The sequence below is a fragment of the Arachis stenosperma genome, chromosome 4, assembly GCF_014773155.1.
Source record: "Arachis stenosperma cultivar V10309 chromosome 4, arast.V10309.gnm1.PFL2, whole genome shotgun sequence".
NCBI lineage: Eukaryota > Viridiplantae > Streptophyta > Magnoliopsida > Fabales > Fabaceae > Arachis > Arachis stenosperma.
In genome coordinates this window covers 8,038,086-8,060,447 of record NC_080380.1, presented here as the reverse complement: position 1 = coordinate 8,060,447, position 22,362 = coordinate 8,038,086, and the positions used below count along the sequence as shown (strand labels likewise).

Below are 22,362 nucleotides of genomic sequence, written 5' to 3'. Positions count from 1 at the left end.
GAAATGGTATAGGTTTCATCGGGTCTAGGGTCGGGTTCGGGTCTCATAAATGGACCCGGTACATATTTCGGGCCGGGTCTGGGTCACATCAAACCCGGTTTCACCCGGCCCATGCACACCCCTACCACTCATTCCAAAAGCTTCCATTGATGGAAAAAGGTAATACTAATAGTTATATTTCTAATACTCCATAAATCTCTATTGTACACATTATACAAGTATTCCATTGGTTCCTCGTACTTTCTTTTATAATTAAATATAGAATAAATAAATATTGGTAAAACACTATGTATACAGTATTTATAATAAACACCATCTTGATACCAAATTTTTTATAATAACTAAATACGCATTTTTTTATTTTATTAATTAAAAATAAGTTAAATATATAATTAATTAAGAACAATCATATTTTTATATGAATATATAAAATATATTTGGTTTATAAATAATATTTCTCTTAAATCTTTGATTTTGAATTAGGTAGTAAGTAGTAACATAATTCAATTCCCACCCTCTTCAGCTAGAGTTTGGTTATGGTCAGTGATTACTGATTACTGAACGAAGCATGATCTCATTTAATATAGTGTATGGAAATAGCTGACACTATTAATAAAAATGAACATTGGGAAAAAAATCTTTCAAATACCTAATTAAATTATTTGTTGTGTAATTATTATTATATGTTTTTCTGCTTCTTTAAAAAAGATTACTCTTAGTTAAAACCATTATTTTTAAAAAAATTGACTGATTAATGTTGGTTCCTTATATTTTTTTTTTGTTGCTGACAGAACTAATAGAGTAACAAAAATAGTCGAATCCAAAAAGAAAACCATACAAACAGTATTGAGCCAAAAAAAAAAAAAGTGGTGGAAGCAGTATTTGAGTTTCTCGTAAAGCGAATTTTGACATGATTTGTTACGTTCCAAAGTAGAGTTGACACGTGTGTTTGTGTAAGTTGTGGGCATTAATTAAATAACCATGGCAATTGGGAGTGAGTGATATAGGGATTGAAGAGAGCATGCATTTGCATTGTGAATTAAAAGGAGCACATGGGATTCAACCTTCTCTGCTGATTCCATCTCAATCCAAGCACAAGCGCAAGACGTGTTGTCATCTCATTGGTTTGAATAGCGGTAGTGCTCAGCTTGCTTTCTTACATTTGCATCCCATCATCATCACCCTCAGATCTGAAGCTTTAATTTCACTCCCATCACCATGGCTGAGAAGGTATGTATATCGTATCTTATCTTATAATCAATTAAGTGAAGTCACTACACTTTCTAATTAGAGCACATTCATGCATTCAATATAGGTGACTGTAATGAAGCTCAAGGTTGACCTTGAATGCCACAAATGCTACAAAAAGGTTAAGAAGGTTCTCGCTAAATTCCCTCGTGAGTTCTCTTTTCTCTTTTCTTTCTTAACAATTTCAATCTCATTTATTTTTTTGCATCAAATTGAGTTTATTTTATTTCCTATCATTTTGTGAACAAGAGAAATTCGAGACGAGAAATTCGACGAGAAGCAAAATGTCGTGACCATCACGGTGGTGTGCTGCAGCCCCGAGAAGATCCGGGATAAGCTTTGCTACAAAGGCGGAGGCTCCATCAAAAGCATTGAAATCGTCGACCCGCCCAAGCCTGAAAAGAAGAAGGATGCTGATGACAAGCCCAAAGCCCCCGCACCTGATCCTCCAAAGAAGAAAGATGCTGCTGCCGACAAACCAAAGCCCAAGCCCGCAGCTGAGCCCGACAAGAAGAAGGATGCCGGGGACAAGGCGGAGAAGCCTAAAGATGCTGCTCCCAAGGAAAAGACTGATAAGCCCAAGGGTGACTCCGAGAAGCCTAAGGGTGACCCCGAGAAGCCCAAAGACAAGCCCGCAGAGGCAAAACCCGCACCTCCTCCCGTTAAGATTGCGGATCCCGTGGCGGCGTACCCGCCCGCGCCGCAACCGATGATGGTTCCAGTGGGTATATGCGTGACGGGCTATGAAGGTGGGCCTGGGCCGTGCGTGAATGGTTATGCTGGGCCCGTGATGTGCTACGATGGGTACTATGCAAGGCCCGTTTACGATAGTTACGGTGGAGGGAGACCGTATTATGTGAACCGTTGTGATCAATATTTCAGCGATGAAAACCAGGCGGGCTGCACCGTCATGTGATGTGATGTCATCACATCTCAATCATGTTTATTATTGTTCAATCAATCTTTTTCTTATTTGTTATCTAAATGTGCCAGCGTCTCATTATCATAGGAAAGAAACAACTGGGGGAAATAAAGATGAACACAATATGTTTTTCTTTTTTATTTTTATTTTTTTTGGTTTGCAATTTGTAATTTAATATATGATATAATAAACTCATGGAATTCACCAAGTGAAGTATAATTCCTGTGTCGGATTTATGAAAAGCATACCTAAACTCTTTGTTTATTTAATTTATTTATCTGTTGATATCTGAATGATGTGGTAATTAATAGTATCTGAAAAGCTAGTGTCCAAATATGACGTTAAGGGAGATTATGTTATTTATTAAGTTCTTTAATTTGATGTCACTACTATAGCCGAAGGAATTAAGGTTAACGCTTTTCCCATAACGTATATGATTTAATTATGTTTTGGTCTTTTTCGTGCACTAAAAAAGTTGAAGTCACAAGGAGGGGCCTAGTAACTAGATCAGGTGGCTATGGAAGCCAGAGTTTGTTGTATGTATATACATGCTTGCTTGAGAAATGAGAATGTTTAGTTACGAAGCAGCCAACAAAAAATGATCACATCACACATTGTATTGTTGGGTCGACAAATTTGAACAAGTGTTGGATAATGGCTACTCACTGAGTCATATGTGCTTTAGACTTTAGTGGTTATAATGGCATAACGTATAATATGTAGACAAAGACAAATTGACAACCATGATTCTCTTCTTTTCTATAACCACTGTTTTGGCTTCATCACCTCATGATTAGATCCATGAACCTACATTACCAAATTAGCCAATACAAAGAGATATATGTGACTCACATCTTGTCCCACTTTCAAATAGTTCTTAAAGATAGATTATATGTTTACATGTGAGTGATTGAGATTATCCAATTATGTACTCATAAAAAATAGGAAAATTTTTTTTAAATAAAATAAAAATAAATAAATATTTTTTCAAACAAGATTTTTAAATTTTAATTTCTAAAATACAATTTTTTTTGCATTAAGAGCAAGTTTACCGTACTCTCGACGAACTCTATAATTATATAGAGTTCGCTGTACTCCCGGCGAACTTTAGGTTGAGTTCGGCAGAGTATATAAACGTGGGGCCATTCTCATTTGTCACTTTCCTTTCAAATCTCTCCTCCAAATTTACTTTGTTCCTCCTTCACTTGTGATGGTCAGATTTTTCTGTACGAAATTTTATGTTTTTTGAGGTCTGTGAAATTCGTTATCCATGATATTCTCAGTTTTAGGTCAGTAAATAATATGTTAGTTAGAGTTAGAGTTACTGTTTTCATGTTAGTTATAGTTACTATTTATATGTTAGTTAAAGTTACTCTTTAGTGTTTGCATGTTAGTTAGAGTTACTATCTAAATGTTATTTAGAGTTACTGTTCAATGTTTACATGTTAGTTAGAGTATATAACATGTTAGTTAGGTTTTTTATGTTATTATTTTCAAGTATAATTGCTGTTTATTGTTTATAACATGTTAATTAGTATAAGTAATTAGTTTAGTCAGGAAGGTAATTAGAGAAATAATTAGTTAAGTTAGATTAGAAAAAAATATGATTAGTAAAATTCAAGGTTCAGTTAGTTATTAATTAGTATGTTTATAGAGTTAGTTGATGGCCTCATGTAATTGGGTTAAATTTTAATTAGTAAGTTTATAAACTGATTAAGGAGTGAGGTAGATAATTTGTTGGTTTAAATGTGTTTTTTAAGAATTTAGTTAATGTGAAAGGAACTGAGTTCAGTATATGTTAATTTATTTTATTAGAGTGTGGTTAGATGGAGCAGCAGTTATTGGGCTACGAGGATACGCTTTACAGATTGGATCAGGCTGAGCACATTGTTGGCGGACTTGATCGAGTGGTACACTTTTATCACTCTTGTTTATTTTATTGTAATTAATAAACAGTGAATTTGTTATTTTATGTGTTCACTGTCTTTTTTATTTTTATTTTTTTTTTCTGTTTGGTAGGTGACTCGATCTTGCACACCAAACGAATTTGATGAGACGGCTGCCGGAGTAAATTAGGCCATATCTCAGACGATACAAGTTTGAGTATCTGGCGCATATGGTTGAGTTCGAGCAGGACCAGTCATTGGCCTCGACATTGATAGAGAGGTGGAGACCTGAGTCTTACACGTTTTATCTACCAAGCAGGGAGATGACTATCACAATGCAGGACGTGGCCTACCAGTTGGGACTCAGGATCGACGGTGGTCCTATTAGTGGATACATAGGTGGTTAGGAGTAGCACCATCAGGGACGGTCTAATGAGGACTTCTGCCAGCAGCTACTGGGTGTTGTTCCCGACCCAGATGACAGACAGTCACAAACTAAGTAGACTGTCAAGCTCACATGGTTTCATAATACGGTATGCGGAGAGCTGGAGCAGGACGCCACTGAGGAGCGCCTGTTGAGGTACACGAAAGGGTATATCATGCAGTTGATAGAGGGTATCTTATTCCCAGATGCATCTGACTCTTGGGTACACATCAGGTGACTCCCTCTCCTAGAGGACCTTGACACATGTGGCAGGTTATCATAGGGCTCGGCTGTGCTGGTATGGCTGTACCGCCAGATGTTCTGTGCCATGGAGCATGGTCAGCGCAATTTGGGTGGTTGCGTCAGCTTGCTACTGTCATGGGCCTATCACCATATTCCGCTCTACGGTTCGATGGATTTTATATTTGTCAATTTTCGTTGGTTGAGAGGTATTATCTATTTTTGTAAGAACCCTTCGTTAAATTCATTAATTAGTTAATGAAATTGAGCAATAATGTGGCATCATTTGCGATATTGTAGGTGGGTTGAGTACCGGCCAGACAATGCCAAAGGCGAGCAAAGGCTTAGGCATTACAGTCGTACCCTGAACGGGATCAGCATCCTGAACACCGGATTGTAGTGTCACATGCGATAGCAGATACGAAAGAAAGAACGACCAAACCTCCTTCGTCTCACTCTCAACAACGACAAATGTAATAGACAAAATGTTTGCATTGCAATCTTGATCAATGACCATCAACAACGTCCCACCGTATTTACCATATAAGTGGGTGCCATTCATGGAAATGAGTGGTTTGCAATGCCTGAAAGCCTCCTTACACGGTGAAAACGTCCAAAAAACCTGATGAAACATGACAATGTCGACTGAACCAGGCGAAGGCTATGTCACAAGTTGCACCCAAGTACCTAAAAACCCATTAATTAACAGTTAGCAGATATAGATTGTAACAGTTTTTGTATACTAAATAACCACAATGAAATGAAACTTACTGGGTAAGTACATCTACATAGCGAATAACCAAGGAGGAAGCTCGTTGTATGACTCCTCCCAATCGCCATATATTCTAGCAATAACTCTCTGTTTTGCAAGTCAAACCTTTCTATAGGACGCCTTATAATCGAAGTGATTCTCCACACCTCCTTGCAGAACCTTGATGCTGATTGTTGGATCTGCTTTGACCATTGTGAAATTGTATTGAGCAATTACCTTTGAATCCAACCTACAATAGTTTTACTCCATCGATGTTTGCATGCAAGTATGAGGACCAGTGTATCTCATAACCTCACATTTTTCTTACTTTCAGCGATATGATATGAGTATGCTCCAAGAACAACTGGTCCCCAACTGGATACACTATACATTATACCTCAACTGGTCACTCTCTACTATTTTATACTCCGCATCCCTCCTGATGCTGTACCTCTTAACTGCTAACATAACTTCTTTCTTGTTCTGAAATTGTTGTCCAACCTCGAACTCATTGCTTGTATCTTCTTCGGGGCCTCCTAGATAAACGACCAATCCGAAGTCATTGCATTGAGATTCAACCTAGAGAAGTGATCCGACTGGTCATAAGGTCGAAAAATGGCAACGTATATCAGAGCGATTTGTTCATTTCTTCTTTCTTGTCACCATCATCAGAAATTTCTGTTGGTTCATCATCAGCATCGTCTTCGTCATCGGAGTTAACTTCATACTGATCCATCATCGGATCCCTGATAGCGAAACCCTCATGACTTTCAACATCGTCTTCCATCATGTTAGCGTAACGAACTTTAACATTAGACCCCTATTGACTACCTTCAAGTGGCATATTAGACCATCGTCCTTCTAATATTTCGTCTAACATCTCTACTCAATGGACTACCATCGACAGTATCTACAGATGATTCTCGTCCACCAAACTCAATGAGGAACACGAATGATTTCAACAGATGAACATTTGTCCATCAGTTGTGCCACGACCTTATAAGACGTACGTCCTCGTCGTCACGTAACCGATACCTAATTCAAAATAACAGAAATATTTTTCACAACCGTGATCTAATAAATATACTAAGAACAGAGCCAATGCAACTGTGATATACCTTTTATAAAATAAATTATCTTCTACTTCGATCCGATATCTGTAGTAAATTCTTTTCACCATTTTCGTCTGTTGCTGTCCGACGGAATGCAATATCAAGTTCTTCAACGCTGTTAGATTGTTGACTTCTGGTGTCATATAGATAATTATCGGTTGTCTAGACCTAAAAATGATAGAACCTTCTTCATCATACACTATTTCAGCATCATAATGAATGGATAAAAATGGATTCATTGACATTGTAGAGAAAAAATGTCAAGAATAAAAATAAAAGTGGAGAATAAAATTGTGGTTCTGAACTCTGTTCTCCAGCAGCCATACTTTTATTTTAGAAACTCAACCTAAAATTTGTCGGGGTGCAACGAACTTATCCTTGATGCAAAAAAAATCATATTCTAAAAATTAAAGTTCGAAAATCGATCTTATTTGAAGAAATATTTATTTTTGAAAATCCAAAAAAATAAGTCATCCTTTTTTTAAAAAAATGTCTAATAGAGGTACATGCAAAAAAAAAATGTTTACATTTTACGGATGAAAACAGATGGAGCTAAGTCAAGTTTTATTCTTAATAGATCACATCTATAATAAAGCCTATTTATCTAACTTTAATTTAGTTTTTTATAAATTATTTAATAAATATTGATTAAGTCTGATGCGTTGTGAAATTTGACTTGATTTAAAATCTATTAAAAAGTTTGATAATTTTAAAAGATAAGAAAACAAAATAAATAAAAAAGTAAGTAAAATAAAAAATTTAAAAATTATATATAATAAAAAAATCTAATAAATAAAAATACTTAAAATGTTATATAAAAAGTATAGGTTTAAACCTTCACCATCTTTTTCCAAGCCAAGTGGCCAACCCCACCTACATTGCTCAGGTTACACATATGGTTAAAATGTATAATAATATAATAGTAGAAATTGGAAATGAACCATGACTCAAATCTACCAAAGTTGAAGTCGAATCGCTAACTAGAAGAGGAGTGATTCCACCGACAATAGCTGTGTTTTGCCTCTTGAAACAAACGGTGTTTGAAAAGTAATGATATTAAGTAAGAGGAAAATGTTTGTTCCTTGTATTAGAAGGGAAAGGGATGTGACCAATCTCCATCGAGATGAGAAAGGTTGCTTTCAACTAAAGATAATTCTAGACTTCTATTCAATTTGGGTTGGCGGAGTAGTCAGTTTACTCGTCCGCTTAAATAAGTGTCGGGGGTTCGAATTTTGCTATATGCACAGAGCAACTCATTGGTCAATGACAAACCCTTAAATGGAGCTCAGATCCGCAGCGGATTAATTCTTAACCTGTCGAGTTGAGAGATACCATAAGAAATAAAAAAAAAATAAAAATTCTAGACTTCTACCGTTCTAGTTTTATGCGTTACCATTTGATTATTTCACATAATTTAATGCAATTTAATCAACACTATATATGTTTAGCTAGCATCCACTAAAGTTTATCTGATTCAATTTCTTCTTCCTTTGTTAGTAGCAGCCTTTATACTTTCGTTTAGACATTAGAATACGTTTCAACTTTCAACCCCCCAAAAGGGATAGCTTTTTGTCAATTTGGAAAAGAAACCAAACAAATACAGATGGTTAACTTGAAAAATATATAATATATAACATGGGCCAAAGGGGAAATAATAATGCTGTATATGAATTAATTTAATACGATGATGAAGTCATTGATTTCTAATGATATGTAAATATAATATATAATGAAATGATTCGGTAGTATTCTTTCGAAGTTACGATGCCACAAAAATTTGTCTCCTTGCTTCTGTTGCATCACATGCTTTTGCATAGATGATAGATGTTGAAATCGATTAAGTAGTATATTTGGAAAATAAATACTTGTAATCATAAACACCATATATATATGATATTATTGGTCAAACTACGTTTGCAGATCCTAATGTATGTGTCGGCACCGTCGCGTAACTCATGCTAGATCCATATAATTAGAGGAATCGAATCAAAAGTTTAAGTTGAACATTTTAATTTTTAATTAATTTGATATATAATTATGTATCTATTTTTATTTGATAAATAATAATTTAAATTTTTAAAATAAATAATTTTTTTTATATAGAATATCTGTGTATGTCTACATACAATTCACACTTTAAATGTTAAATAGTGGAAAAAATTCCGCATGATGTTAATATTTTATATTTCAACTCATATTATAATTTTATTTTTAATTCATTCTTTTGTGTAAAATTTTCATTTTAGGAACTTTCATAATTTTAGCAATGGTTACGTAAATCATATAAAAAAATGTTATGTATAATTAAAATTAATAACTAAAATCAATCAGTACGTATTCGTGTATAAATAAATATATGTATTGTCTAATTTATTTTTAATATATATTTTGTATTTTAATAAATATTTCATATTAATAGTTAATTTTAGTTACTGAGTTTAGTAGATAAGTATGATTGAATTATATATGTGTAGAATTCAAACAAATCTTTCTCTCATTTATTTCTTACCTACCTAGTAGATAATTATGCTTGGTTAGTTTGACCTTATGTGATAGGCTAGTATAAAAAAAAGTAGTACTTATAAACTGAGGGACCAAATCAGAAGAAAATTAAATGGGCATGGCTGCAATGACAAGGGTTAATTGATTAACTGTGGGTTAGTTTAACCAACAATACCAACTTGGAAAAAGAAAAAAAATCTTACGTCAGCAATTTTTATCAAAATTTGATTATCTGATAGAAAATGTGTATCCTCTGCAAAATTTCTGGTAAATGTGTGTAGATCTTGTTACCATTGTATCTTATCTAACCACATTCTTGATTTGCAGTGAGAAAATCTTCAAACTGAGTAAAATTTACATATATAAAGAACAAGAAGACTACAAATAGAAAAGATGCATATAAATGTGGATCAACAACCAACTCTACACTATATTTTCTTAGCTGAGTATTCTGCACAATATTTTCTAAGCATAAATATTCAGCATCCAATATTCCAATATATGAAGCAATTTACACACATGAACATGATTACATGAAGAGAAAGAACCCTTGCATTTTTCAAATGTATATGAACCCAATAAAGTTTCTAAGAAGAAGTGTTAATATTCAGCAGTATCCAATATAACAACATATGAAGCAATTTACATACATGAACATGAAGAGGATGGAGGAAAAAAAATTTGGACCATTTCTCGATTTGTGCGTGTCATCCTTGCGCAGGGGCCATGCTAATCTTCTCTGTATCGTTCCAATTTTATCGGATGTCCCCGAAGGGACAAGCATTCTTTGCACCCTCTGCTATATATATTGTCAGAGTTATATGATGCTACTCAATGTGGTACTTCTAAAAGAGCTTCTTTTGATACCCACAGGCCACAGCACAAAATAAGGAGGATATCATACATTTGGGTCAAGTTCTACCTTCCACTCAGCTGAAAATAATTGGAATCACCTTCATGAAACCAAATAATGGAGAACCAGAGACATCACCTTTCTCTCAGAAGCAGATGATTTGCTAGCCAGAATGTATCAAACATTTTGTTGTAATTTCAGTATTTATGAAATCATTTTACATCAATCTCCATATCTATGAATTAGAAGAATGAGAAGAGAACATTGTAGCTAGGGAACATGTGTATATTTCTATTAGATCTTCCCATTATTAAGGCTCTACCAAGAAAGGGATACATTTGAATCATACCTCATTTATAAGTTGGAAGAAATAAAAACCAGAGCCTTGCCAGCATATGAACATCATCTATCAAGGAAAACCATGAATAAAAATGGGAATATAGCTTGTGTAACACTTACCATAGGTGGCCATGCCTCTGTATATATTCTGTCAGAATCATTTGATGCTACACGATGTAGGACTTTGAAATCAAAACATGAAAATAGCTTTTAGTCACTGTCCAACACAGAAGACAGAACACACCCAAACATGGCTTCGCGCCTCTGTTGTTCTTCCCCTTCCCCTCTCTCCCATCAACATCGCTGTTCTCAAACCCATTCCCGCATCTCCCCTTCTCCAACCACCAAACCCAAAACCTCCCTTCAACTTATTCATGTCTCCTTACAACAACACCAACACCCAGAACAAGAAGCACCCTCGTCTTCCTCCAAACCCCGCATCTGGGTTAACCCCAACAACCCCTTAGCCAAACGCCTCCGCCGCAAATCCAACTCCTCTAGGTACGTCTCCCTTGTCAAGGTCGCCCAGTCTCTCGATTCCTGCGACCCCACTTCCAAACAAGTTTCTACGATCCTTGCTTCTTTCGGGGACAGTGTTCTTGAACGTGATGCGGTCTTTGTTCTCAATAAGATGGAGAATTCTAACACAGCGCCTCTTGTAATGAGACACTTCAGGGACAAGATTAAACCCTCTAAAGACACCGAATTGATTCTCTATAACGTTACCCTCAAGGTGTGTAGGAAATCCATGGATTTCCAAGCTGCGGAGAAGCTGTTTAATGAAATGCTTCAGAGAGGGATGCAGCCTAATAACATTACATTCTCCACTTTGATCAACTGTGCCAGGATGTGTGCTTTGCCTGATAAGGCTGTCGAGTGGTTTGAGAAGATGCCGGGCTTTGGATGCGAGCCAGACGGAATTACCTCTTCGGCTATGGTGTATGCTTATGCACGCACTGGTAATGCTGACATGGCCCTGAAGCTATATGATCGAGCGAAGGAGGAGAAGTGGCGCCTTGATGCCATGACATTCTCGGCATTGATTAAGATGATTGGAGTGTCCGGAAACTATGATGGATGCTTGAGTGTGTACCAAGAAATGAAGGAACTTGGTGTGAGGCCTAACATGGCATTGTATAACACGCTGTTGGAGGCCATGAGGAAAGCTAGGAGACCCCGGCAAGCCAAGGCTATATATTCAGAGATGATAAGTAATGGGTTCTCACCAGATTTGGTAACCTATGCATCTCTTATAAGGGTTTATGTCAGAGCACAGTTTAGTGATGATGCTCTAAGTGTTTATAAGGAAATGAAGGAGAAGGATATTGAGATGAGTTCAATTCTTTATAATGTGCTTTTGGCGATGTGTGCTGATGTTCATCGTGTTGATGAAGGTGTTAGAATTTTCAAGGACATGAAGAGTTCTGGGACTTGCCAGCCTGACAGTTGGACCTATTCATCCATGATCACCTTGTATTCGTGCCATGGCAAAGTTTCAGAGGCAGAGGCAATGTTGAATGAGATGATTGAATCCGGAATTGAGCCTACTATCGGTGTTCTGACATCGATGGTCCAGTGCTATGGAAAAGCCAAGCGAACTGATGATGTTGTGAAGATATGTAATCAACTCTTGGATTTGGGGATGGTTCCGGATGACCGCTTCTGTTGTTGTCTTCTGAATGTTATGGCTCAAACACCAAATGAAGTGATGGGTATGCTGACAGATAGTGTTGAGAAGGGTAATGCAAAACTTGGGTCTGTGGTTAGATATTTGGTGGAAGAACAGGAAGGTGATGGAGATTCTTTTATAAAGGAAGTATCAGAGCTTCTTAGTTCAGTTGATGCTGAAGCGAAAATGCCCTTATGCAATTCTCTCATTGATCTTTGTGTGAAGCTGAATGCAAATGGCAGAGCACATGACCTTCTTGACTTGGGACTGAAACTTGAGATATATGTTGATGTACATCTCAGGTCTCAAACTCAGTGGTCGTTGCACCTGAAGAGACTCTCGGTTGGAGCTGCTCTTACTGCGTTACGTGCTTGGATGAACGACTTGTCGAAGGCTTTTGAATGCAGGGAGGACCTTCCACCATTGCTTGGAATTAATACTGGGCAGAGGAAGTACAAGCCTTCAGACAAAGGTTTGTTTAGTGTCCTTGAATCACATTTGAAAGAGCTCAATGCTCCATTCCATGAGCATCCAAACAAGGCTGGCTGGCTTTTGACCACCACCGCGGAAGCCAAGTCATGGCTGGAGTCTAAGGGTTCAACCGAATCAATCTCCACTTCAAACTCCCTGACTCAAACAAATGAACAATGGACTGTCACCGTTAATAATGTTTAGGAGATGTACAATGTAGTTATGCATTTTCTGATTCATTTTGCAGAAACGTTGTATTCGTTTAATAAAGAGTAAATTATTTTTCGTATTAATAAATTTTGAAGGTCTTATATAGAGTACATGGATGCTGTTATTACTGCAATATTCATGAACATGCATTATAAATTTATAATCAAGGTCTTTAACCATTTTATCCTCATTGTCATTGTACATGAACCGGAAGAAGACAACAGCTTAGGGCAATTAGGAAAGATATGAAAAGTACTTCAGTTTCACTTTCATGTAATTTCACAAAATCAAATTACCCAACATTTTATCATCTATTGCACATATAACTATTGTGATTTGCATGTTTAGTAAACGTTCAGCAGCAAAATAAAAACGAATTAGTAATGGATAATTACTCTAACAATTCAGGCCATGTAAATCGATTGAATAGATATAAACAAACATCTTCGTCAGGAAAGTGGAAAACACTTATAGTTAATATACCATGCTAGGAGAGCATCCAGAATCTGACTGAACCTGATAATAAAACCATGAATTTGAGGCAGTGTACCGGGGACAGCAGCAAAGTGTTAAAGTTACTTCGAAAACATGATAATGGGTTTGCAAGGAAGGAAGAAAGAAGGGTAGGAAAAAAAATTTGGACCATTTCTCGATTTGTGCGTGTCATCCTTGCGCAGGGGCCATGCTAATCTTCTCTGTATCGTTCCAATTTTATCGGATGTCCCCGAAGGGACGAGCCTTGCCTGCTCCCTCTGCCATATATTCTGTCAGAGGGACGTGATACTACCCGATGTGGGACTTTACCGAGTCAAGAAGAGAAACTGAACATGAAAATGGAGGACGATTAACATGTCCATCACAGTTTGCATGAGCTCATAACCGAGTTCTTTCACTCAGTTGCAGGGAGGGAGCTGGGACATGAAGAAGAAGGTGACCGAAACTCTACAGTAGTAACTTTTTACATTTGTGTGGGCTCCATTATATGTGAGAACTTACCTTGTGTGGGACTACAAAAATTTAGTGACTTTTAAACAAGTTTTTTGAATATACTAATTAAAGGAGAGATTTTATTTTATTTTTTATGGAGTTTAAAAGTTGAATAAATTATCAAAAATATTTTTAAAAAATTAAAATAATAAAAAAATTTCTAAACAATTTAAAAGCCTTAAAATAGAACTCAACACACTATTTTTTTTATAAATAGTAAAAGAAGTTTTGTATTTAAAAAATAATTGATGCATTTAGTCTAAAATTTATTAGAAACATATTTAGAATATGTATGAAAAATTGAAGCAAATTTTATTTTTTAAATCTCATTTTTTATTTTTAAGATTTTAACCATTCACAAAATAAAATTATACTTTTTTTTCACTTAGCGTAAAATTAACAAACTTTAAAGATGAAAATATTATTTTTTAATTTTATTTGATAATAAATTTGACATTTAAAATTTATTTTGATATATATAATATAATATAATATAATATAATATAATATAATATAATATAATACTTTTTCATATTTTAAAAATTTTAGGAATTTAAGTGTTATGAATCTTTCAAAAAATGTTAGAAGTTTATCCAATAAAAGTTTTATGGTTTATATTTAATATTTTTTATTAATTAAAAAGTATTGTACTTATTTATCATCTTTAATAACAGGTATTTTTTTTAAAAAGTACTACATTCTTTATTTTTTTCAGAATGCATTCATTTTCGAAAAATTTTACTCCCATATTTGATTATAGTTATCTACTTAATTTTCTTGAATTCTTTTATAGCACTTCTTGAAATGATATTTTTAGATATTAGATAAGAATTGGTGTAATTCTTTAATATTAAAAGTTATAATATTTTGCAAAATTTTAGAAATAGTAGAATTCACAAAAGACGAATTGTTAGAGTAGATCTTTTTTAATTCATCAAGAGATAATAGAGGGAACTATCAACCCAATGCCTGTCCATTTCTCAGAATTACAACGCGACTCCTCATCATAAAAATGTCTCACTTCGGTTTCTGTCCTTTACTTCTGTGACCCAACGCGGTTTCTATAGGTATTTTTTCGTCAATTCTAAACGAAAAATGCTGACGTGACAGGTTCAAAAATGGATAGGAATCTAATTGTCTCTAAATTTAAATTAGTTAAAAATTTATTTATTCCTATTCTTTAAATAATATTTTTTTAAAATTTTTTATTCATTATATTAATATTTTTTTAATAAATTATTGAATATATGGTATAATAATTAGTTTATACTTATTATATTATATATTTAATAATTTATTAAAAGAATATTAATATAATAAATAAAATTAAAAAAAATTATTTAAAGAATAGAGACAAATAAACTCCTAACTAATTTAAATTAAAGCAAGTATTAACTTTTTATATTTATTTTTTTTCTAAAGTGTATATAAAAACTTTTTCTAATTAAAATTATTACAAGTAAACAAATTTGATAAAAATACACGTTAAGTATTAACTTTTTATATTTATTTAACAAATTGTTTAATTAAAGCAAAAGTAACACTAGAGTCAAGAGTGCCAATTTTTTTTAGGTAAAAACTTACGCGTGAAGTTGATAGTCGAGAGCTGTTAAATAAAAATTTAGTCAAATCAATTAAATTATTTAACAATTTTCAGTTATCAACTTTACGTAAAGTCAACTGTACCTGAGTTTTTATCTATTTTTTAACACTAAAATTAAGGTTGACTAAAAGGTTAAGAGAGTGCTAAGGAGCCAGCAATTTTAGTGAGTTATAGACATCAATAATATATTTAATGGTATGAAATTTTATCTAATAATAAAAAATTATTTATTTTTATTTTGTTAACTAAGTGATGACTAAATTTTAATAAATCTGTTCGTCCCTGTACTTTCCCAAAAAGTTAATTCGTTGTACTTTCCCATAAACCACCAATATTTCCCTCTATCAGAAATTCAGAATACTGAGAGGCAGATTGTGAAGGTGCAAATGGCCGAGTCTTACCGTCTACGCATTTCTCCTTCATCCACCTCCACCTTCAACTCTCGCTCTTCCTCTTCCCCTCACTTCAAACTTCTAAACTTTCCTTCTTCCCCCCACAAGCTTTCTTACCTCTACACTCAATCCAAAACCCCTCTCCAAGCCTCCTCGCAGAACCCCTTTACATTTACACAACATCATGAACATCCCAATTCTCCAGAAGCTGCAAATCCTCATGACCCACATGCAAAGTCTCAACCTTTATCCAAAAACCATATTTGGGTCAATCCCAGAAGCTCCAGAGCCAAACACCTTCGCAGGAAGAAATCCCTCTCTTCCATTTCCGGTTCGTCGTTTTCGTCTCTCTTGAGACTTGCAAAGTCTTTAGACTCTTGCAGTCAACAAGATGTCCCTAAAATACTAAACTCCCTAGGGGGCAAGATTGTTGAACACGATGCTGTGTTTGTTCTTGATAACATGCTGAATCCTGAGATTGCACTGATTGTACTTAAGTACTTCCAGCAGAAGATTAAACCCCAAAAGCATGTTGTTCTTTACAATGTGACCCTTAAGTTGTTTAGGGAGGTTAAGGATTTTAAAGGTGCAGAGAAGCTGTTTGATGAAATGATTCAGAGAGGGGTGAAGCCTAGTATTGTTACATTCTCTACTATGATAAGCTGTGCTGCCACGTGTTCGTTGCCACATAAGGCTGTGGAGTGGTTTGAAAACATGCCTAGCTTTGAGTGTGAACCCGATGATAACATATGCTCAACTATGATTTATGCTTATGCGCGTGTTGGTAATGCCTATAAGGCTCTCAGTCTATATGATCGTGCAAAAACTGAGAAGTGGCATGTTGATAAAGTGGCATTCTCAGCATTGATTAAGATGCATGGCAAGGCAGGGAACTATGATGGATGCTTGAATGTTTACAATGATATGAAGTTTTTTGGTACAAAGCCTAACTTGGTAACATATAACAGTGTGTTGTATGCCATGGGGAGAGCAAGGCGCGCCTGGCAAGCAAAGGTTATATACGAAGAGATGGTAAGCAATGGTGTTTCGCCAAATTGGCCAACCTATGCAGCTCTATTGCAAGCCTACTGTAGAGGTCGGTTTAAGGAAGATGCTCTCAGTGTTTATAAGGAAATGAAGGAAAAGGGAATGGACATGAATGTAGTTCTTTATAACATGCTTTTAGCTATGTGTGCTGATGTTGGCTACACAGATAAAGCTGTTGAAATTTTCGAGGACATGAAAAGTTCTGCAGCTTGTCGGCCTGACAGTTTTACGTTCTCATCCTTGATTGACATGTACTCTTGCATTGGGAAAGTTTCAGAGGCAGAAGAGACACTGAATGAAATGATTGATAATGGAATTCAGCCCAATATTTTTGTTCTGACATCGCTTGTGAGGTGCTATGGAAAAGCCAAGAGAATAGATGATGCTGTCAAGATACTTAATCAGTTTTTGGGTTTGGGGATCGTTCCGGATGATCGCTTCTGTGATAGTCTTCTGAATATCATGATCCAAACCCCAAAAGAAGAACTTGTTAAGCTAACAGATTGTGTTGAGAAGGCTAATCCGAAGCTCGGTTCTGTGGTAAGATGTTTGTTGGAAGAGCAGAAGGGTGATGTAGTAGATTTTAGAAGGGAAGCATGTGAACTTTTCAACTCAGTTGATGCTGAATCGAAGAAGTCCTTTTGCAATAGTCTAATTGATCTTTGTGTCAACCTGAATAAACCAGATAGAGCATGTGATCTTCTAGACCTGGGGCTGAGGCTTGGGATATATACAGATATACAGTCCAGGTCTCAAACTATGTGGTATCTGCATCTAAAGAGACTCTCACTTGGAGCTGCTCTGACTGCATTATGTTTCTGGATTAATGACTTGTCGAAGGCTTTGGAGTCCGGGGAGGACCTTCCGCCATTACTCGGAATTGATACTGGGCTAGGGAAACACAAGTTTGCAGATAAAGGTTTGGTTAGTGTCTTCGAATCACATTTGAGGGAACTTAATGCTCCATTCCATGAGGCTACTCATAAGGCTGGCTGGTTTTTTACTACAAACGAAGCAGTCAAGTTATGGCTGCAGTCCAGGGGTTCAACTAAAATAGTTGCTGCTTAGAAACTTCAAGGTTTTTTAGGTGTTCTAACAGTGTCTCCCTCACCATTGATGGTGTTATTTTAGGGAGTCATTTGCCAAGTAGTTTTTATGCATTTTCCTATCCCTTTTGCAGAAATTTTGAACTAGTAGATTAGAAAATTAATATCTTTCAAATAAATTTTGGATTTATTAGAGAAAAATGAAGTTCTGATTCTAGTATACACTATACAGTGTAGTGGCTAGCAAAATATGAGTGTTCTTTACTGTAAAGATTTTAGTTACAAAAGATATAATAAGACAAATTTCGTATTATTTTGGACTGTTTTACCTCCTCTTTTACAAAGTAACTATCAATTTGGACAAAGTTGTACATTGAAAATCAATGTATTTGAACAATTTATATATTAATTGAAAATACAGATGACAAAATATTTTAGTATCAAGAATGAAGTATGAAAGGGCTTCTGATTTCAACGCCAAAAGGGGCTTCTGACTTTCTGTTAATAATAATATTTGGGAAGTAGTGGACTTAGAACTTGAAATCTTATCTAAAGAAGCTCTCATATATATATATATATATATATATATATATATTAGAAGTCAAAATAAGAATGAATTGTGTGTGATGGCATGCACGTTAAGAAGACCTTCAACTAAAAAATTGACCTAAAGCTCTTTATATAAGGGAGAGAGCTTTTGTTCATTTCATCATGCAGAAAGCACTATGGGAAACTGTATGGCTTGTCACTCTCAACCAAAGAAGCAAACAAGAGGTCCTCTAGTTGAAGAAAGACGAAGAGAGGTCGATGCCTCGGCGCCAGTCGAAAAGATGAGCCCTGCTGCTTCTAAACATTACATAAAGCTTTGCTCGAAGCTGCAGGATGGGGAGATTTACCATCTTGTGAGAACAAATGACAACAGAAAACTGAGGACAAGCAGTGTGAAGATTGTGGTGACTACAGAACAATTGGCACTGCTTTTAGGTGGACCAAAGAAGTTAAAAATCAGAAGTGGTGTCGACCGTGTCCGGGAAAGTCCTGTATATCGAGGCTGCAGAAAATGGCTGCCTTCTTTACAAACTATTCCTGAAGTGCAGAACTATTGAATAGTTGTATAGTTTTTGCAGTTAGTATTATTTACAACTCTTACAACATTTTCTGAGAGGTTCTGGGTTGTATGTATCTACTAAACAATATCAAGGATGTTTACTTGCTTAAATTTTTAAAAGTAACAGCAGGGAGAACCAATAGTTGTTAACTTTCATTGCTTTAGAGATATTACTGGTAGAATCTGCATGTGTTCAATTGTTTTCAAATAGGTAGACATCCTTATGGCTATGCAGTTTAGAATTTATATAGAATGAGTCTTGAGATCACTCAGGAACAATTTTCTTCACAACCATCATAATGCAGAAATGTAACTGAAATTGTTTTCTGCATATTAAGTATGCTCATATTCTTGCCGATGTTTTTGATAAACTTGGCTTGTATATAGCATTCCACAGTCAAAGAGAAAATCAAATATCAATATTATTTATCTAAATATAGTGGAAGACATAGTAATCCTTCTGTGTGTACATTCAAATCCCTGACTCTCTTTCTCCAATTGAGAGTTTATTTCAACACAAATGAAAATCTCATGACAATAAATCTCCTTCATTGTTCTCTAGATAAAGAATCTTCAGCGCTCGCTTTATCGCCCTGCAGTGATTTTGTACCGATGTTAAGGTACTGAAAACAGTTATAACAGTTATCAGTACTTAAAATGTTACAGAACCTTTGAGAGGAGTTGAGCTTCTGTTTCTTCTGTTTATTTCTGACTTTGTTGGTGTAGCCTCCTTTTCTCTAACAGCTGCTTCTCTTCTCATTTTCTTACACTCCACTTCCATTGCCTTTGTAAGTGCATCAACTTTCTTTGTAAGCATCTGCAAGCCATATACCTATTTATCTCATAACAGAATTCAAAGAAACTTGTTTGGAGTAAGAGATAAATATAGAAATTGATTGAATAACTCTGTTACTAGTACCTTAATTTCCTCATCTTTGGTTTGCAAACTACTCTCTTTAACTCCACAAAACTTCCTCAAACTGATGACCTCTTTTTGAAGCCTATCATACAGAAAACCTGAGACCATATCATCCTTGGTTTTGGAGTCATCTGCTTCTCTCTCATTATTGCAGCTATCTAAGTTCATTCCTGTGTTGTTCACCTGCATCTCATTTTCCTTTTCACTACTATCACCAACTTTACTTCTTGCCCATATACCTTTCTTCAACACGTTTTCCACAGAACCGTGTTTCCTTTTTGTAGTTCCACCTTGTCCTAGGTTCCCAGCAGCAATGTCTGTGTTGTTTTTCATGCTTGGTTTCTGGAACAAAGAGCTTCCAACAGAAGATCCTCTTGGTTGTGATGTGGATCTGCTTCTTAGTCCACTATTAGTAGCTAAAAAACTCAAGATGCTAGACTTTTCTGTTTTTGGAGATTCACCAAACTGTTTTAAGCCTTCTTCTAGTGTTTTCAACCTCAGCTTTAGTTTGTCCTGAAAAGAAAGAAAGAAAGAATGAAATAACAAACAACAATATCTACAATATAAGTTGATGCAGATGCTTCTATATCAATCTATATAATTTTACCTTCAATTGTGACTCTGCCTTTGCTGTTCTCTCTGATATAGCTAGCTTTTCTTTCAATCGTTGCATCTCGGCCTACATATGTAACAGGATACTTGATCATAAAACATTTCTTGCTCATAGTTGAATGGCCAAGTTTTAGGATAAAAGATTCATTTGAACTGCTTTCTTCAGCATCTTTTTTTCATTATAGTAATGTACCTGCATAATCCTCCTTTCTTCTAGCCATTGCCGGACCGGCATGACCTTATCCTTTTCATCCTTCCACTCATTAGCCACAACAGTTGCAACTCTGTTAGCTGAAACTTTCACTCTTGCTAGCTCCCTCTCCAATGTCCTCTTCTCCTCCTGAAAAATTTGTGCAAAATCATGTTACTACAAAGACCAACCATAAGTTTCAAAATGCAAGAATTCATAATATATTCCTACTTGCAGTTCAGAAATCTGTCGCTTATAGTCTCGAACGGCGTTAGCAGTTGTTCCACTAGCTAAGATGACCTCCTCAAGTTCATGAATGGTTTGGCTAAGCTTTTCAACTTCCATGATCTTTTGGCGATGCGTTTTCTCTAAGATTTTGTTCTCCTCCTGTCAATGGTAAGATGAAAATTGATTGAACAGCATAATAGTTTCACTATAGAAACCAATTGTGAACAAGAATCATAGAAACTCATGCCTGGCAAATCTCAATCTGTCTCTTCAGATCAAAGTTTTCATTCTGAACTTCCTCAACTATTAGAGCCCTCTCTAGTGCACTTCTTAATATCCTCTCTGCTTCTAGCAATGCCAGCTCTTTCGACTTTGTGAGCCGTTCCAATGCCTTCTTATCTTCTTGCAGTGCTTTAATCTGAAGCAAAGATGGGTGTTAGGACTATCATTTTATATAATTCTCCTACTTTTCAATATAATCATACCTCATTTTTATACAACTTGATCTCATCCTCAAGAGGAGTGATCACACTCTCAAATGGAATATAATCATCATCCTTTTGATCTAAATGTACCCTTCTAAGAGCTGCTTCTGCTGCATATTGCGCGGCCAAGGCGTCTTTCTTTTCTTCTGTCAGTTTCTTGATTTCTAGATTCTTCACATGAACAGATTTTGAAGTAAATGGATTTTAGAACTTAGCATTGTTTGACATGCTTCTATCTATGTTACAATCTATACTATTACTATATCAGTGTACCTTGTCCTTAAGATGATTCTCAGTTGTTCTAAGTTTCTGATCCAGTTTCCTAACTTCATTTCTCAGCTGGAATTGGAGAAAAATTAAGTTTCAATCTACTGATACTGTAAGCATAAATAAATAAATAAATAAACTAACTAAGCATTAAAAGTACCTCTTCTATGGCCTTATCCTTCAGAGCTTCAGTTGCCCTTAAGGCCTTGACTTCACCCTGGCAAGTTGCAAGTTCCTTCCCCTTTTCTGCAATGGTTTCACAACTTAATTAGTTATCATGTTAAGAGATGAATACACACTGAGATATGAAATTCTCATACCATATTCATTTTCATTTTCCTATGTTGTGACTCATTTATTATATAATTGAAGTTAATGATTCCTATGATCAACAAACAAATCTTGCTGCATACCATTTAATGTGTGCTATTGTTAGTTAAATCCTTCTCTCTCTACCAACTTTTGAAGTTTTATTATTAGAAAAAACTAATAAAATTGATTTGCAGTGCTTAATTGACTTAAAAAGCTGACATTATTAAAGTCAAAAGGAACCATATGCTGAAGCATATAATAGAAAACAAAATGTGTATTGTGAACCTATGAGTTGGTTTTGGAAAGCATTAATCTCCAAGACCAAAGGGTTATGTTGGACAAGTGGAACCTCCTCTTCACCATTTAGCTCTCCCAAAGTCACCATCTCAAACACAAAAATGGTCACACTAAGTTCAAGTAGGCTTAATGGATATGTATAAGGCTTAGTCCAAAAACACCAACAAGAAATGATGATTCAAGTGCAATGTGTATATATATATATATATATAAAATAATAATAATAATAATAATGATTGTGT

At 35.3% G+C, this 22,362-nt stretch overlaps 4 protein-coding genes and 2 non-coding genes across 6 annotated transcripts; 3 read left to right on the top strand and 3 right to left on the bottom strand.

Moving 5' to 3' along the window:
• Nucleotides 1-977: 977 nt before the first annotated feature.
• On the top strand, nt 978-2,443 carry LOC130972892 (heavy metal-associated isoprenylated plant protein 6-like). Its single transcript, XM_057897225.1, has 3 exons — nt 978-1,230; nt 1,316-1,397; nt 1,500-2,443. The coding sequence occupies exons 1-3, from the start codon at nt 1,219-1,221 to the stop codon at nt 2,162-2,164; spliced, it is 759 nt and encodes a 252-aa protein (XP_057753208.1). The 5' UTR covers nt 978-1,218; the 3' UTR covers nt 2,165-2,443.
• A 7,174-nt stretch (nt 2,444-9,617) lies between these two features.
• LOC130973452 (pentatricopeptide repeat-containing protein At4g16390, chloroplastic-like) lies at nt 9,618-12,716 on the top strand. The gene has a single exon (XM_057897979.1). It carries the CDS (start codon nt 10,528-10,530, stop codon nt 12,619-12,621), a length of 2,094 nt encoding a protein of 697 aa, XP_057753962.1. The 5' UTR covers nt 9,618-10,527; the 3' UTR covers nt 12,622-12,716.
• LOC130978031 (U6 spliceosomal RNA) lies at nt 9,761-9,863 on the bottom strand. Its single transcript, XR_009085695.1, has one exon. It is a non-coding gene; the product is annotated as a U6 spliceosomal RNA (small nuclear RNA).
• A 542-nt stretch (nt 12,717-13,258) lies between the features above and the next one.
• On the bottom strand, nt 13,259-13,361 carry LOC130977913 (U6 spliceosomal RNA). The gene has a single exon (XR_009085584.1). It is a non-coding gene; the product is annotated as a U6 spliceosomal RNA (small nuclear RNA).
• Nucleotides 13,362-15,551: 2,190 nt separating this feature from the next.
• On the top strand, nt 15,552-17,951 carry LOC130976658 (pentatricopeptide repeat-containing protein At4g16390, chloroplastic-like). Its single transcript, XM_057901572.1, has one exon. It carries the CDS (start codon nt 15,604-15,606, stop codon nt 17,722-17,724), a length of 2,121 nt encoding a protein of 706 aa, XP_057757555.1. The 5' UTR covers nt 15,552-15,603; the 3' UTR covers nt 17,725-17,951.
• A 1,023-nt stretch (nt 17,952-18,974) lies between these two features.
• On the bottom strand, nt 18,975-22,274 carry LOC130976429 (microtubule-associated protein 70-5). The gene is made up of 11 exons (XM_057901299.1): nt 22,109-22,274; nt 21,672-21,757; nt 21,518-21,583; nt 21,245-21,415; nt 21,007-21,177; nt 20,763-20,918; nt 20,535-20,681; nt 20,337-20,408; nt 19,730-20,242; nt 19,480-19,627; nt 18,975-19,403 (listed from the first exon to the last, which is right to left on the bottom strand). The coding sequence occupies exons 1-11, from the start codon at nt 22,206-22,208 to the stop codon at nt 19,396-19,398; spliced, it is 1,638 nt and encodes a 545-aa protein (XP_057757282.1). The 5' UTR covers nt 22,209-22,274; the 3' UTR covers nt 18,975-19,395.
• Nucleotides 22,275-22,362: the final 88 nt, after the last annotated feature.